Below are 17,548 nucleotides of genomic sequence, written 5' to 3' on the forward strand. Positions count from 1 at the left end.
TATTTTTTAAAAATAAAACATCGTTCAGCCTGACCAGGCGGTGGCGCAGTGGATAGAGCGTCGGACTGGGATGCAGAAGGACCCAGGTTCGAGACCCTGAGGTCACCAGCTTGAGCAAAGCTCACTAGCTTGGACCCAGGGTCGCTGGCTCCAGCAAGGGGTTCCTTGGTCTGCTGAAGGCCCATGGTCAAGGCACATGTGAGAAAGCAATCAATGAACAACTAAGTGTCGCAACGGAAAAAAAACACAAAAAACCTGATGATTGATGCTTCTCATCTCTCTCCATTCCTGTCTGTCCCTATCTGTTCGTCTCTCTGACTCTCTCTCTCTGTCTCTGTAAATAAATTTAAAATAAATAAATAAAATAAAACGTTCAGACTTAAATATAAATAAAACGGAAATATGTAGGTTATTTATTCTTTTTCTGCGGACTGGTACCAAATGGCCCACGGACCGGGGTTTGTGGACCACTGGCGTAGTGGATAAAGCATTGACCTGGAACACTGAGGTCACCAGTTCAAAACCCAGGGCTTCCCTGGTCAAGGCACGTATGGGAGTTGATGCTTTCTTGCTCCTCTCCCCTTCTCTCTCTCCCTCCCTCTCCTCTCTAAAATGAATAAATAAAAAATTTAAAATATATATATTATCTTGACCCCTGACCAGCTACTATCCCTTTAGTTCCATTCCTTTTATTACATCCTTTCAAGTTCATCAAAACAAATCTGTATGTTGTTGATTTTTTAGTTTCTTTCATGGCTCCCCATCCTTCATCAACCCCTATCATAAAGCTATTTGTGTAATGCTAGAGCCATTGGTGATTTGGCTCTGCTGGGTGTGGGTAGCTGCCCAGTATAGGAGCACAGAAACCCACAGACACCCCTTGATAAAGATGTGGCTGTTACGTGTTGGAGCAGTGGTTATTATATGGTGACCTGGCACCAAAAGACTCAGCAACATCAACCTCAGCCATGTCTGGGGGTCAAAGAATATGGAGCCTTATGAATGCTCAGAAGTATAGATTCTCACTGCAGATCTAAGACCCAAATGGAATGAGAACACGTGATTAGTACTGAATTGTCCAGTGTAGATGGTCATTGCTTCAGAGCTTCGGAGTGAGGGCTGAGTCTGAGTGTGCCCGAAAGCCTCTTCTCCCATTCCTGCTTGCACAGCTCTCACCTCCTTCCACCCTTTGCTCAGATCTCACCTTTTCCCTGAGGCTTTGTCAGAAACTATTGCCAGCCCTCCCCTAGCCCTTCAGATCCCACTTTTTTTTTTTTGGTATTTTTCTGAAGTTGGAAACGGGGAGGCAGTCAGGCTGAATCCCGCATGCGCCCAGCCAGGATCCACCTGGCATGCCCACCAGGGGTTGATGCTTTGCCCATCTGGGGCATTGCTCATTGCAACCAGAGCCATTCTAGCGTCTGAGGCAGAGGCCATGGAGCCATCCTCAGTGCCCAGGCCATCTTTGCTCCAATGGAGCCTTGGCTGCGGGAGGGGAAGAGAGAGACAGAGAGGAAGGAGAGGGGGGAGGGACGGGGTGGAGAAGCAGATGGGCGCTTTTCCTGTGTGCCCTGGCCGGGAATCGAACCCGGGACTCCTGCATGCCAGGCCGACGCTCTACCACTCAGCCAACCAGCCAGGGCCCAGATCCCACTTTTCTATAGCACTTATCACCCTCTGACACAGCAGCAGTGTTTTCTGATTATTGGATCATTGTGTTGATTATTTACAGTTTTTTCATGCTACCAGACTGAGTTTCACAATGATAGGGATATTTGTTTTGTCCACTGATGTATGTATCTCACATGCCTAGAACAGAATAGCGCCTGGCAAAGAGTAAATATTTAATTATTTGGTGAATTACCTGAATGACTAGTTCAGCTAACTAGGTTACAATCAAAACAAGCAAAAGAAAAGCCTGAGGCTCCTAAGTGTGAGATCACCTCACATCCCAGCACCTTTATCACCATAGCAGGGCTTCTACCAGGCCCATGCCGTCCTCCAGAGAGCTGTGCTTTGATGGTCCACCTTATCCCTGGGCCCCATGACCCAGAGGTGGCCTGGAGTTAGCTTGATTCTGTCTGTTGCAATCTTGTCTGCTGATCCATTGTCATAAGTTCCAGTATCAGACCAACATGAGCAGTAAGAGGAACAGTGCTCTGTGCAGTTGGCAGGCTGGGCCTATTCATGGAGGAAAATGTGCATATTCCATGTTAGGAAATGTGAAATGTGTGTAAGTTATATTGGACTGACATCCCTGTGTTTAGGATCCTCTGATTTTGTTCTGAGTTTGTTAGCCATTGATTGCTTTATAGAAGTGGAAAGTAAATATAAATCAAGGCTCAGGCAATGACAAAATGATCTACTTCTGTGTCCCTCTCAATACATATGTACTTGACCTCCTTTCCCTTTTCAGGGTGAAAAGGCTGATAGCTTTTACATTATAGAGTCCGGTGAAGTGAGCATCTTGATTAAAAGCAAGGTGAGTTTATGTGTGATGATTCCAGGGAAGATCCAGATGCCAGGTGTATGCATAGAAAGTAACTGTTTGCTTTAAATAATGTGAAGTGTGTTTAGTGAGGTATTTGACTGTCAAAGGCCCATGTTTAAGCCCATTTATTGCTAGGGATTTAGTATATTTCTTCTTCTCCCTATTGTCTTTGCCTCTATTGTGTAATTCATGAAAAGAGAAATACTGGCCTACAAATCAATAAAAGGATAAACATCCTAATAGAAAATGAGAGAATTATATAATTAAAAAATACACATAGATCCAAATAAATTCAATAAAAACAAAAAAATAAATAACAGCTATGGTAGAAACTCAGAAAAAAAAATTAAATACATGTAGGTGTTGAATATGAAAATAGCTTCCTTTTTAGAGCACTAGGAGGGGCAAGCTCTAGGACAATTATTATAGCCATTTGATGTACAGGGAGACCTAGAACACTGATGACTTTAGGAGAGAGGAGTGATTCTTAACCATAAATATACCACCAGATTTCCCTATTTCAGTCTTTTTGAAGAATATAGAATTTGTTAAAATAGTTATATCTAATACTAAATTAACTTAGTATGAAACCTTCTATAGAACATCTTTATTAAAAGTTAAGAATGGAGAAAGAAAAATTATTACTTCTTATAAGATGGCTTGATTCCTAATTGAAAATAGATCTGTTGTTTCATATGAAACAGTAGTTTGAAACTTCTGTGGTCTTTCACTTACAGTTTTTCGACTACTGATGTATGTTTGTACATTTCTTAGCTGTTTATTGCCACACAGCATAGTGTTGGGTGCGTAGGACCGGCGGCACTGTGGCCCTGGGGGTTTGGGGGAGCTTGTCAGAAATGCAGTCCTGGGCTCTGGCCCAGACCTACAGCATCAGAATCTGCACTGGAACAAACCCCCAGGGGTCTAGTGCTGGTGTGACAGTGTGGTAAGTGCCATTCTGCAGAAGAGACTAGGTGGGCACCAACATGTCTGTAGTCTCCGAGAATGCTTCAGAATAGGAAAGAGAACATTGGCTTGAATGGGCAGACTGAGTTAAGAGCACACAGGTCAAGGTAGAAGTGTGAAAGGAAGGATGGTCAAGCCATGTAAACTAGTATAGCACTTTTATTTTTCTAAATAAACTTTCAAAATATTATGTGCCCATAACATAAAGGGGTTCTTAGAGATTTGAGACTAATTCTTACTAATAAATTCTAAATAACTTTTTTATTTAAACAGGTTATTGCTTAGCTTAGCAGAGGGATTTTTTTTAAACAAGGAAACTCTAGATATTAAGTACAATATATTATTATTTTCAGTAATCTGATAAGTACAAATTACAACCTGCTTGATTACTTTTTGTAAGATTTTATTTATTGATTTTAGAGAGAGGATAGAGAGAAAGGCAGAGTGAGGAGCAGGAAGCATCAACTTGTAGAAGTTGTTTCTTGTATATGCCTTGACTGGGCAAGCTTGGGGTTTTGAACCGTGGGCCTCAGCATTCCAGGTTGATCCTCTATCCACTGCACCAACACAGGTCAGACCAGCTTGGTTTCTTAATACAGACAGAATTAAACTGTCAGAGTTCAAAGTTGGACATTATTATTATTTTTTTTTACATGAAAAATATAAAATTTTATTGAGGGACATAAAAGAATATTTGAAAATTGTTAAGATGTTACTTGTGCCTGGCCTGTGGTGATGCAGTGGATAAAGCATCAATCTGGAACACTGAGGTCACCGGTTCAAAACCCTACACTTGCCTAGTCAAGGCACATATGGGAGTTGATGCTTCCTGCTCCTCCCCCTTCTGTCTCTACCTCTTTCTCTCTCTCTTCCTTCCCTAAAATGAATTTAAAAAATCTCTTTAAAAAAAAAGATGTCACTTGTCTCTAAATAAACTGTTAAAATTAGTTATTAATGAAAATTATATCAGTAAGGTTTTTTAATTGAAAAGGTTGGACATTATTTATAAAAATATTCAGTTGCTTAATTCTTTTTAAAAAAATGTAGGAGAGGACCACTAATTTAAGATGTACGCAATACCTATAAAGAAAATTTGTCTCTGTAAAGTTTTGTCCAAGAAAGGCATGTCTCAAATCAAAAAGTAGCAGCCTACGATTTTGACTCTTTACCTAAGAAAAACATTGACATTAGTTATAAAGAGTTAGCAAAAGATATCTTTTGCTCTGTACCACAGAAGTCAGCATCTACCAAACCAAGAGTATTCATATATATGTATAAAATATATGTAGTATTATGAATAAAAGGAAAACCCTCCTAGTTTCTGTAGGATGGTGTGGCAGAATGTGTGCATGCGCAGATGATGACGTAACACCGTGTATACAGCAGAGCAGCCGACGGCCATGCCAGTCGAGATGTGAACGGTACAGAGGAAAGTTCAGTGTGTTCTGTGGGTCGCTAAATTCGAATCCATGACCAAAGTGCAACGTGAATATCGGCGCGTTTATAACGAAGCGCCACCACATAGGAATAACATTATTTGGTGGGATAAGCAGTTGAAGGAAACCGGCAGTTTGGTGGAGAAAACCCGTTTTGGTAGGCCATCAGTCAGTGACGAGTCCGTAGAGACTATACGGGATAGCTACCTAAGGGGCCCTAAAAAATCTGTGCATGAGCCCACATTGAACTGCACTGAATAGTTATGAAACTGGGAGAGTTTTCCTTTCATTTGGTGCAGATTTCACATTTCTATCGTCTTTTGTTGCTTTCCTGTGACTGGTCAAAAGTGCACCATGACTTTACGGACACACTGTATAATATATTAACACTATAATATTAATTATACATTATATGTTATTAATATAGTTTATGATAGGCCTGACCTGTGGTGGATAAAGCTTCGACCTGGAACACTGAGGTCGCTGGTTCAAAACCCTGGGTTTGCCTGGTCAAGGCACATATGGGAGTTGATGCTTTCTGCTCCTCCCTTCTCTCTCTCTCTCTCTCTCTCTCCTCTCTAAAATGAATAAATAAAGTTTAAAAAATATATAGTTTATGATAGAATTATGTTATATAGTAACTATATATTATTAATTATAATATTAATATAAAGTATATTATAATAATATATAAATTTTCAAAAGAAAATGGTGTGCGCCTTACCTCTTGATATTTAGCTATTACCTAAAAGGTGTTAGGACTCAGATGAAGTCCCAGATGAAAGCCAAACTGTATCCCTGAGGTTAAACTATATCCCTGAGACTAGCCCATGCAGCTTACATGATCCAGGTAGAGTCTCTGTAAAGTGAATTTCTCAGTAATTGTGTGAAGCATACTAAGAAGGGAATGCAAGAGTGTGCAACTGGACATGCCCAGCTATGATGCTGGAGTCAGCCTGGGTCATGTTCTCCACTTGCTCTAGACTAAAGCAAACAAGGACACCGGGAACCAGGAGGTCGAGATTGCCCGCTGCCATAAGGGGCAATACTTTGGAGAGCTTGCACTGGTGACCAACAAACCCAGAGCTGCTTCGGCTTATGCTGTGGGAGATGTCAAATGCTTAGGTAAGAAAAACTCTTTATACGTTAATACCTTTTTTCTAACATGCAGTATTTTTTTCTCACCGGTAAGCCTTGGCTATTTCACCAGCTCTTACATCTGGGCTTGGCAGTTTGTGTAACCAACCAGAAATGAGTGAATATTTTCTTTTCACAAATATTTCTGAACACTGACTATATAGCCTGTGAACAAGACAGACATACAGGCATCTTGGCAATGTGAGAAGAGGAAGCAAGGGTCAGGGTTGTGTGGGGACAGAGAGAAACACGTGCTGCTGGACTCTGAAGTCTCAAACTTAGATGACACAATCCTGCTCTGTTCACATAAAAACATCCCTCTTTTTCCCAAATGGCCAGTATCCCAAAGTCTAATCTCCTATAATGCGAATGTATGTATTTAAGAAAAGGTTTGCACAAGGGAAATGACTTTGAATTGTTGGCATAGAGTTGATTTTCTTCCTCATCTCTTCCTAACAATGCAGTTATGGATGTACAAGCATTTGAGAGGCTTCTGGGGCCCTGCATGGACATCATGAAGAGGAACATCTCACACTACGAGGAACAGCTGGTGAAGATGTTCGGCTCCAGCGTGGATCTGATCGATCCTGGGCAGTAGGTTTGCCATACCCCAGAGTCTTCTCAGTGTGACACCAAAACCTTCTGGTCAGCCACAGAACACACACAGAAAGCAGACACGACAGAACTTTCCTGCTGTTGCCACCACAGCTGCCATTGCTATGGCCACGGGCATTTAGAAAACTTGAAAGTCGGCGCAAAGGATGGGTAGAGGTTCAACCTGCACCTCCACATTGTTTCTGAAACTCCATGTAGACTACTTACTTGTAATGATTATTCCAACCCAGTTTCTCGTCTTTGGTTCAAAATGGCATGTCTCTCCAACAATTTAAGTGCCTGATACAAAGTCCAAAGTGTAAACACCTTTCTTTCCTCTCTTGCTGCTACTCTTGCTTTTGGAAGTTACCATAGGTCTGTACAAACCTGTTGTCAAACTGCAGATACACTCTCCCAACCTTCCTCAAGGAGGAAATGTAGCCTTTGATTTCCTCATTTGTCCTTTGAGAAAGTCCACACTTGTTCATAATTGTAGCCTTTGGTTTTACAGTTGAAGGTGGTGGCACATGTGATGGAGGCCTATGGTCCTGGGGCATTGTACGGTCTGCTGAAGCTGGACACATGACAGCTGTCTTCAAACTCACAGGGATGCTTAGGGGCTGGGCCTACCAGGGCCCAGCAGGTCAGCACCCCAGAGCACACTGCTCAATCATTGGGACCCCTGTTAAAGCAGAAAATTTGGGTTTGGTACATTCTTCAGGTAGCAGAGAGACAGGGAAGGTCTTCTGGGTTGGGGAAGTTTATTTTTGTTTTAATAGATTTTGTTTTATTTAATCTCTGTGCAGTTTGCGTGAATGAATTGCTGTCCATTTAGAAGGAGCCCCCAGGTCTGGGAGGGCCATCACTTTATCTGACACAAATACTTTCCTGGACAATTCCTGCCATCCCTTGTTTGTAGTTACCTCTGCTGGCCAATGGCAGCGCGCTGGCGAGAGGCTGTGCCACAAAGAGAGCCTTTCCTTCTACTCGAGAGTTAGCACATAGCTTTGCTTTTGAACCATCAATTTTTAAACTCTTTAAAGAAGCAGCAGCTATTTTTTGAAATTAAAGTATTTCTCTTTTTAGGAATTCCCCTGGGACATACTCATATATATCAGTTTGTCAGCTGACTCAGGCATTTATCCTAAAGATCAGCTCTTTTTGTTAGTTTTCAAAAATTGGTATCATTTGCAATTTTATAGAATTACTGCAAAGACCTTTCTAATTAAAATGTTAGGATATATGGGGTTTCAATTGCTAATCCCAGAAGAAAGTAATTTAGCTTGTATTTTAAAACTTTTTTAACCTATTAATTATATCACGTAGAATTCTGATGAATTATCTTAATTAACGATATATTTCAGAACGAAATTTTTTCTTCAGAATGACTTAAAATTAGAGGTTACCTGCAATCCTAAGAGCGGTGTGAAATTTGCACTTGAATACCGTAGCCAAGTTTATATTAAACCAAGAGGCCCTTTCCAGTATGATTTTTTAAAAATTTGTATAACTCAGTATATCCCTAAGAGATTACCTGCTGGGGCTTGAGTCTTTCTTACTGTGGATAATGATGGGGCCCACATGGTCACCTTCCACTGTCCACATTAGCCAGCCTTCCTGTTTTTGCCACAGTGTGGTTAAGAGATTTCAGAGAGGTGACTCCTTGGTCAGTTCTCCCTGTTACTTGTGCTCCGGGAAGTGAAAGCTGAAGGCCTCTCCCTCTTCAGACTGCCCAAGGTTGCCTGCACTGCAGCTCTCAGAATTGTGAAAGGTTATATCTAATACTCCAAAACAGGCAGCTAGCAATGGGAAAGCCATGTGGTTTTTCCTATGATTTTTTAAGGTTATTCTTTTCTATGGTGTTGCTTTATTATCAAAGAAGTTAAGAAAGCAGATCTTGCACTTCAGCTGAGAAGAACCACACTGGTGTCTTGCAAAGGTCACAGGTACTTTGGACTTCAGGAGTAACACAGAGGTCTAGCCCCAGACTATGTGAGGACTCTGTTTAAACGCTGAGCAGATGCCCCCTTTGCACCACACCCCCCATGGCAGCATTTGTTAGGGCTGGCTGTGAACTTCCTGCCAGAGTCACTCCTGCAGACTGCGAGGGATAGGCCTTCTCGTCCTGCCCTCTTGTGCCTCCCAGTTCAGTCTTTCCCTTCACAGTCTTCTCGGACACCCCCAACTCACTGATGTTCGGTGTTTTACAGAGCAGAAGTCATCAGGTTTAAGTGCTCCTGCTCTAATTACAGATTAACATGTGACCAGTCTAGTCCCTCAATGCATACAGAGCCCCTTGGCGGTCTGGCTTGAAAGAGGGCTACTTTAAAGGGACCAGTGTGGGTGAACTAGGACATAGCCAAGGAGCCAGGAGTCTGAACTTCTGTACCGTTCCAATTATCTGTGCAGCATGGGGAATCAAAGTTCAGCTCAGGGCTTTGGTGTCCACATTGTGCCAGGCAAGCCCTGCACTGGTGGTTGGGCCTCACGTGGCAGAGTGTGTGTTGGGAATCGATTCCTCTGTTAATTTATTTTAGATGGTAGAGAATATTCTGAGAGCCTCAAGGTCCAACTTGCAGTATTATCCTTCCTTCTGGCCCCAGAGTATCACATCCACTCTCTTTTGGTTTTATTCTCTGAAGGAAGGATTCGTGTGCTCTGACCTTAGTCAGTAGTCCTTATATATAATTGCCATAGCTTCTCAGAAATCCAGGTTGGAGCTTTTCTTAGAGCAGTTTAATAAGTGAATTGGGCAGTGAAGTGGTAAGCAGTGGTTCTCCAACCAGGAGAGGTCGTGTGGAGCCTCTCCCCGCCCTGGTCCCCTGCTCGCAGGGGCAGAGGAGTCCGTGAGCAGTGCCGGGGGCGCCCGCAGCACCCTGGGCGCACAGCGGCTCCACGTCGTGTCAGGTGTAGGCACAGTCCTCTCTCGTTTAGAAAAATTGAAAGAGCATTTTCGTACAGAGAAAAAGAAAAAAGACCCATGAATGTCATCTTTTATCTTTTGTTTTCAGTTGGCTGATGTTGGAATTTTTGTTTTTGACATGCCCTTGTAAACCAAGTTGTTTTGGTTTTTCACTACAATTACCTCTTGTTCCTCCTGTCTTGACTGCTGACGCTCTTCAATGATTCTAATGTCTATTTTATGGGAAGCAGCCTTCCTGTGGGTTTCCTTTTACACACTGCAGGGCTATCTTTATACTTAAAAACAAAAAATTTTTTTTTAAAGAAAACTGTCACTAACCTCATGGGGGATTTGCAGAAAACCATTTAGACCACCTTGAGCAAAAGATAGATTTTCTCATTGTTTCCTTTCCTTAAGCTCACTGTAATAAAAGAAATCTAGTTCAGCATTATTGTGCTACCTCAAAGGTAAAAATGTTTTAAGGTCTTTTTTTTTTTTGGTCCTGAGTTCTACATATAGTGTTTGAAATGTCTTTCAATTGGAATTATTTTTAAATCATTGGGAAGAATCTTATTTTAACCTGTTTTACACTTGTGTTCTAATCTCAGAAGAAAAAGTGATTGGAAAGTGATTAATTCTTGCTCTGTAGTATTGAACATATAATTAAGTCATTGTTTACTATAAACAAGGTTGGGTTTTTTAGAAGGAAACTCCAGGGCTTGGCTTCGCTCTTGGTTAATAAAGGCTGACAGATCATGTCTGACTTTCCAATGTGTCCTGTGTTTGTCCTCTCATGTCAGGGCTCCAGGCCATCGTATCATTTATTTGGCAAATACATTATTGGGGTTGGGGCATGAGTTCTTAGAAATTAGAGAGGAGGCCTAGGCATATATATTAGTTAGGTTCTTCAGATAAACAGAATCAGTAGGGGTATGTGTGTGTAAAGAGATTTATTATAGGCCCTGACCATGTAGCTCAGTTGCTTAGAGTGTCATTGTATATGCCAAGGTTGTGGGTTTGATCCCTGCTCGGAGCACATATCAGAATCAACCAGGGCCCTGGCCGGTTGGCTCAGCAGTAGAGCGTCGGCCTAGCATGCGGAGGACCCGGGTTCGATTCCCGGCCAGGGCACACAGGAGAAGCGCCCATTTGCTTCTCCACCCCTCCGCCGCGCTTTCCTCTCTGTCTCTCTCTTCCCCTCCTGCAGCCGAGGCTCCATTGGAGCGAGGATGGCCCGGGCGCTGGGGATGGCTCTGTGGCCTCTGCCTCAGGCGCTAGAGTGGCTCTGGTCGCAACATGGCGACACCCAGTATAGGTAGAGCATCGCCCCCTGGTGGGCAGAGCGTCACCCCTGGTGGGCGTGCCGGGTGGATCCCGGTCGGGCGCATGCGGGAGTCTGTCTGACTGTCTCTCCCTGTTTCCAGCTTCAGAAAAATGAAAAAAAAAAAAAAAAAAGAATCAACCAGGGCCTGACCTGTGGTGGCGCAGTGGGATAAAGCGTCAACCTGGAACACTGAGGTCGCCGGTTCAAAACCTTGGACTTGCCTGGTCAAGGCACATATGGGAGTTGATGCTTCCTGCTCCTCCCCCTTCTCTCTCTCTCTCTCTGTCTCTTTCTCTCACTCCTCTCTCTCTAAAAAAATCAATAAATAAAAAATATTAAAAAAAAAACACAAAAAAACCTGACCTGTGGTGGCCCAGTGGATAAAGCGTCGACCTGGAAATGCTGAGGTCGCTGGTTCAAAACCCTGGGCTTGCCTGGTCAAGGCACATATGGGAGTTGATGCTTCCAGCTCCTCCTCCCCCCCTCCTCTCTAAAAAAAAAAAAAAAAAAAGAATCAACCAGGGCCCTGGCCGGTTTGCTCAGTGGTAGAGCATCGGCCTGGCGTGCAGGAGTTGTCTTTAAAGATACAGAGTCGAGCAATCCCCAGCCCGTTTGCAGCCTATAGGGCTACAGAGGCTGTAAAGGAGTTGGCCAGGCTCGAGTGTGGAACCAAAAGGGCCCTGGGATGCTAGGCAAGCCAGCAGGACTTGACTCTTCTTCATCAATCAGGCCGGCCTGGCAGATACAGGAATGGGCATTTGAAACAGTACCCGCCAAAATCCCCGTGACCCTCTTGGCCCTGGGTTCTCCCCTCCTCCTCGGCAGAGCTGCACTGAGCCAAGGGTCAGAAGTTGCTGTGTATTCAGCAGGAAGCCAGGATCCAGCAGTCTCCCTTCGGGCCAGGTTCTCCTACGCCCGGCACGAGGAAGCAGAGCTGTGCAGCTGGAAGAGCAGAAGTCCAGACCTACCAGATAAGCAAAACAGCGCTTTCCAGCATGACATCCAAGCATAGTTAAACTGGACATTTTCATTTTGAAAATTAAGGATTACAGGCCTGGCTGGGCATGAAGGGATATGTGCAGTACACACCCCTATGCCCACCTGGTCATCCCAGACTGGGCAGAGGAAGAGCAGGGGAACTGAGTCCTGGGCCTACAGGGCAGGAGGGAAAAGGCCTCTGGGGTGGATGTGTGTCAATCCTGGGCAAGTTGGAACAGCTCATGAGCCACCCTGGACCCTGGCGTCCTTTCCCAGAGCTTTGCAGTCGGCCTCACGTCCAGGAGAAGAAATGAGGTTACACACAGAGGCTCAGAGTCCCCCAGAAGTCAGTCTGGACCCCAGGCAATGAGTGACTCCTCTGAAAGCCAGAGTGTCTCCCCAACCAGGATGGAGCTGAAGGGTGGAGAGGAGAGTGTACGACCCCCAGACCTGAACAGTGGGCTGCTGTGGTGGTGAACATACAAAATACCCACGTCTGGTCCTGGCCGCACAACTCTGTTGGTTGGTGTCACGTCCCAAGACACAGAGGCTGCAGGTTCAGTCCCCAGCCAGGGCACACACAGGACCAGATCAACGTTTCTCTTTGTCTCTCTTGCTCTCCCCTCCTCCCTCTCTAAAATCAATCAATAAATTAATTATTTAAAAAGAATACCCACCTTGCCTCACCTGTGGTGGTGCAATGGATAAAGCGTCGACCTGGAACGCTGAGGTCGCCGGTTCAAAACCTGGGGCTTAAAAAAATAAATAAATAAAATTTAAAAAAAAACAAAAAACAAAAACCTGGGGCTTGCCCCATCAAGGCACATATGAGAAGCAATTGGGGTTTCCTGCTCCTCCCTCTCTCCTCTCTCTAAAAAAAAATAAATTCAATAAAAAAACAAAAAACAAAAAAAAACACCTCTGCCCTCCCCCAGACTTCAAGATAGTTTCACGCAGACAAGGACGAGCTGGAGCCTGAGCCAGGCCGTTTTGGCTTCTTCTTTATATGAAAGAGCCAGGCTTATGGGAGGGCACCTGCCACCCACCCAACTCTCTCCCCTGACGTTGGTGTTGCCGGCAGGCATTGGACCCAACAGGATTTCAGCCCAGCCCCTCTCCTGCTTGGGTTGGGCCAAGGCCCAACTCTATGCAGTAGGGGGCTGGGGGCTGGGGGCTGGGGGCTGGTGTGGTCTCTCGTGCTCACTTCTGGCTCACAGTCAAAGCACAAAGCAACCCCCCTACCCTTTTGCGCCCCCCCCCCCCTGCAGCCTGACAGAGAGCTGGCCTCATAACTGAAACCTGAGATGGCTTATCCTCATCCCTGATAAATGGGGAAAGCTAGTTTTGTTACCCCAGGGAGCCCTAGTGAGATAGCTCAGGAGGTTAGAGCATTGTCCCAAAGCGCAGAGGTTGCCGGTTGGACCTCTGGCATACAGAAACAGATCGATGTTCCTGTCTCTCCCTTCCCCTCTCTCTAAAATCAATAAAATAAACATTTAAAAATAAATACGGTAAATAACCCAAGGGCCAGGTTCCCGACATGCAGATAAAGTAAACATTTAAAAATAAATAAATAACCCAAGAGCCAGGTTTACAACGTGCAGGCAAAGGTAGTTAAGAGTGCGAAGTGGGGGCACTCTAAAGGAGGTGGGCTTTGCAGAACAAGGGGATTTCCTAAAGTGTCCCTGGGCTTTTCACTGCCTGACTGTACCAGGGACAGGGTGTGCTCTGAGCTACCTCCACCCTGGTTCTGTGGAATCCTTTTCTTGGTAATTTTCCTGCCTATTCTGGAAAAAAAAAAAAATCTTAGGAATGATTTGTATTTAACCCTGCCCTCAGCTGACATCCCAGGGCTGTGTAGGTATGTTGGGAATTAGTTGGGGACGTATCTAGGGACACCCTTGCCCTTGTGGGAACATCATATTCCCTATGTGGAACTATACGACCAACCCTGAACAGGGCGTTGGGAGTACTGGGAGGATTCCAGGCCAGCAAGTATGGGGTTAAGCAAGAAAGGCCAGCTCTGTTTAAGAAACAGGCAGGGCCTGACCTGTGTTGGGGCAGTGGATAAAACTTTGACCTGGAAAGCTGAGGTCACTGGTTCAAAACCCTGGGCTTGCCTGGTCAAGGCACACACAGCAAGTAATCAATGAACAACTAAAGCGAAGCAACTATGAGTTAATACTTCTTGCTCTACCCTCCATTCTGTAAAATCAATTTTTTTTTTAAGGAACAGGCAGCCTGACCAGGCGGTGGCACAATGGATAGAGCATCAGACTGGGATGTGGATAGACCCAGGTTCGAGACCCTGAGCTCTCCAACTTGAGTGCAGGCTCATCTAGTTGGAGCAAAAGCTTACCAGCTTGAGCCCAAGGTCGCTGGCTCGAGCAAGGGGTTACTTGGTCTGCTGAAGGCCCGCGGTCAAGGCACATATGAGAAAGCAATCAATGAATAGCTAAGGTGGCTAAGGTGTTGCAACACGCAACAAAAAACTAATGATTGATGCTTCTCATCTCTCCGTTCCTGTCTGTCTGTCACTCACTCCCACTCTAAACCCTTCCTGACACCCTCCCTGCCTGGCCAGCAGCCTTCAGTGAGTGAGGGAGCAGCAGCTGCCCACAGGCACACTCACACCCCGGGCTCCCCATCAGCGATCTCCAGCAGAAGGGCTGCCTGCACCCCCTCGTCCACCTTTGGATGACCCCTTTGTCCTGGCCCAGGGCCTGGTTGCTTACATCCCTGAGGCCAGCTCTCTTCTCAGTACCTCCCTTCATCTTCAAGCCCCTGGCAGGAAAGGCTTGCCCTCGGCCCTGTCCTCTAACCTCTAGCTCCCCTGCCCCCCCCCCCCGCCCCCAGCAGTGGGTTTTAGGGAGAAAGAAAAAAACAATGGACCAGAAACTCCGTCTGCTCCCCACATCCTCCACGAGCTCCTGCCCCATTGTTTCCGCTTAGTGGCCAAAGCCTGAGGCTTGCCTCCAGTTGCCTCTCCGCCTGCCATTCTCGCTACAGCCCACCCCCGCAGTTCCCAGTGTACTCTTCTCAGGAACATTCAGTTCTGGTTTTCTTCCTACGCCCCTCGCCAGCCTTAACCCAGGCTACAGTTTAATGTAGGAGTGGCCCAGGACTCCCCTCTGGAGATTGTGTCAGGCACAGTGTGGCTTCGGGGACACTAAGCTGAGTGCAGTGTCCAGTCCTCCCTGCTCCTGTCCCTCTCCCATCTCTACTCACCAGGAACCTTCTGCAAAGTTGGTTTTTCTTTTTTTAATTAAAAAAATTTTTAATTGTGGAATATTATAAAAAATACAGAAATGGGCATAAAACAAAGATATTCTACTCAGCGATTTCTGAGGTCAAACACAGAACAAGACTCAGTGTCCTGCAGCCCCTCTTGTGGTTCACTGCCAATCTTTCTCCCAATCTCTGTCCCAAGTGTGCGAGGCAGGTGGTCATTACTTCCTTGGTTTTCTTCATCACCTAAACAGGTCTCTCTGAAAAACCACTTTCTTCATACAGCTATACACCTATACTTAAATGCATAAAAGGAAACTCATGCTAACTGCTGGTTTTTAGTACAGTCTTTTATCTTTTCCCCTTTTGCTTACCTCTGCCTCTTCCTTCTCTCCATCACTCTCTGGAACCAGTGGGTACAAGATATATGTTCCCTATATTTCTCCTCGTTTCTATAATCATAGAAATACATAGACAATTACACAGTGGTTTGTCTTTGTTGTATACAGTTAAATAATTTTATACATACTTTTCTGCATCTTGCTTTTCTCACAACCCAACTTTGTGGCCAGCACTCCAAATCAAGTGCTGTTATTCCAGTTCCTTCATTGTGATGGTGCCATAAAAATCTGTCCACACACTTGATATTTCTCCCACAAAAGGTGGGGTCTGGCCCTGGCCGGTTGGCTCAGTGTTAGAGCGTCGGCCTGGCGTGCGGGAGTCCTGGGTTCGATTCCAGGCCAGGGCACACAGGAGAGGCACCCATCTGCTTCTCCACCCCTCCCCCTCTCCTTCCTCTCTGTCTCTCTCTTCCCCTCCCGCAGCCAAGGCTCCATTGGAGCAAAAGATGGCCCGGGCGCTGGGAATGGCTCCTTGGCCTCTACCCCAGGCGCTAGAGTGGCTCTGGTCGCCACAGAGCGACGCCCTGGATGGGCAGAGCATCGCCCTCTGGTGGGCGTGCCGGGTGGATCCTGGTCGGGCGCATGCGGGAGTCTGTCTGACTGCCTCCCCATTTCCAGCTTCAGAAAAATACAAAAAAAAAAAAAAATAGGTGGGGTCTAATTTCCTTTTCCTTAGATATAGTCTGGCCTTAGTGACTTTGCTTCTAATGAATAGACTGAGGCAGAAATGACACTGGGACTTCTGAGTGTGGTTGAGAAATACGATACAACTCCCAGTTGGCTTCCTCTCTCTTGAGACAATCGTCTTTAGAACCTCACCACCGTGTGTGTGAGGACACATGGATTAGCCCCAGCTAATGTCTCAGCTGACAGCCAGCATCCAGTACCAGGCTCGAGTGAGGGGCCTTCGGATGACTCCAGCCCCAGACTTCAAGCTGCTCAGACAGGTGCAGCAGAGGAGAGCGGCCTCCACTGACTCCTGCCCAGAGACAGATTCGTGAGCAAAATAAATAGTACTGTTTTAAGCCACTAAATTTAGATAATCTGTTAAACAACATAGTAACTGGAATAGTATCAAAGTATCAAAATGCCTCCAACCATGCCCTTGTGGATGGGGTCATTTCTTTGCATTTTTTCCTGCTACATATGATATAGCAATAAATACTCCTGACCCCCCTGAACAGGTGGTGGCACAGTGGATAGAGCGTCAGACTGGGATGTAGAGGACCCAGGTTCAAGACCCCAAGCTTGCCAACTTGAGTGCAGGCTCATCTGGTTTGAGCAAAAGCTCACCAGCTTGGACCCAAGGTCCCTGGCTCGAGCAAGGGGTTACTCAGTCTGCTGAAGGCCTGCGGTTAAGGCACATATGAGAAAGCAATCAATGAACAACTAAGGTGTTGCAACGCACAATGAAAAACTAATGATTGATGCTTCTCATCTCTCTGTTCCTGTCTGTCTATCCCTCTCTCTGTTCTGTCTCTGTAAAAAAAATTAAAAAAATACCCCTGACCATAGAGCTCACCTGCCGTGTCCAGCCTTGCCTGGTACCAGGTGGCTAGGCCAGGTCAGCCCTTGGTAAGCATTTGTGAGAGGAATGGAAGAGTGAATTAATGCTGAGTCCTTGTCCTGTCTAGTCTCTACCCATACACAGGAGCCCTGGATGGGACCCGAGAGCAGAGGAAGAGTCAGTGTCTGTGTGTGAGGGTAGAGTGACTGTGCCTGTTGGGCTTTGATTCTGTTTTCACAGCACCTGCTGCAGGTCCTGAAGCCACAGGAGCAGGAGGGGGGTTGGGCCTCCTAGCAGTCTTGCTGGGAGGACCTTTTGGGCCTAACCCAGGGTTAGCCTATATCTGGGGCACTCTCACCATGTGCCAACCTCCTGCTATCCCCACTTAAAAATTTTTTCTATAACCTAACACCACATGGCATTGTTTTTGGTTGTTTTTTTTGTTTTGTTTTTTTTTACAGAGACAAAGAAAGAATCAGAGAGAGGGATAGACGGGGACAGACAGACAGGAACGGAGAGAGATGAGAAGCATCAAATCATTAGTTTTTCATTGCGCATTGCAACAACACCTTAGTTGTTCATTG

The 17,548-nt window shown here is 45.4% G+C and overlaps 1 protein-coding gene across 2 annotated transcripts in view; it reads left to right on the plus strand.

The window, feature by feature from the left end:
• The window catches only part of PRKAR2A (protein kinase cAMP-dependent type II regulatory subunit alpha), a 67,362-nt gene extending 57,076 nt beyond the window's left edge, over positions 1 to 10,286 (plus strand). Inside the window, exons 9-11 of one of the 2 annotated variants that reach the window (XM_066351801.1) lie at positions 2,417 to 2,482; positions 5,877 to 6,018; positions 6,495 to 10,286. In XM_066351801.1, the coding sequence (XP_066207898.1) occupies positions 2,417 to 2,482; positions 5,877 to 6,018; positions 6,495 to 6,628 (342 nt within the window). In that variant the 3' untranslated portion in view covers positions 6,629 to 10,286. The remainder of the gene's footprint in view (positions 1 to 2,416; positions 2,483 to 5,876; positions 6,019 to 6,494) is intronic. The other variant, XM_066351802.1, reaches the window with a different exon arrangement.
• Positions 10,287 to 17,548: the final 7,262 nt, after the last annotated feature.

Source organism: Saccopteryx leptura, chromosome 10 (genome assembly GCF_036850995.1).
Source record: "Saccopteryx leptura isolate mSacLep1 chromosome 10, mSacLep1_pri_phased_curated, whole genome shotgun sequence".
NCBI classification, from domain to species: domain Eukaryota; kingdom Metazoa; phylum Chordata; class Mammalia; order Chiroptera; family Emballonuridae; genus Saccopteryx; species Saccopteryx leptura.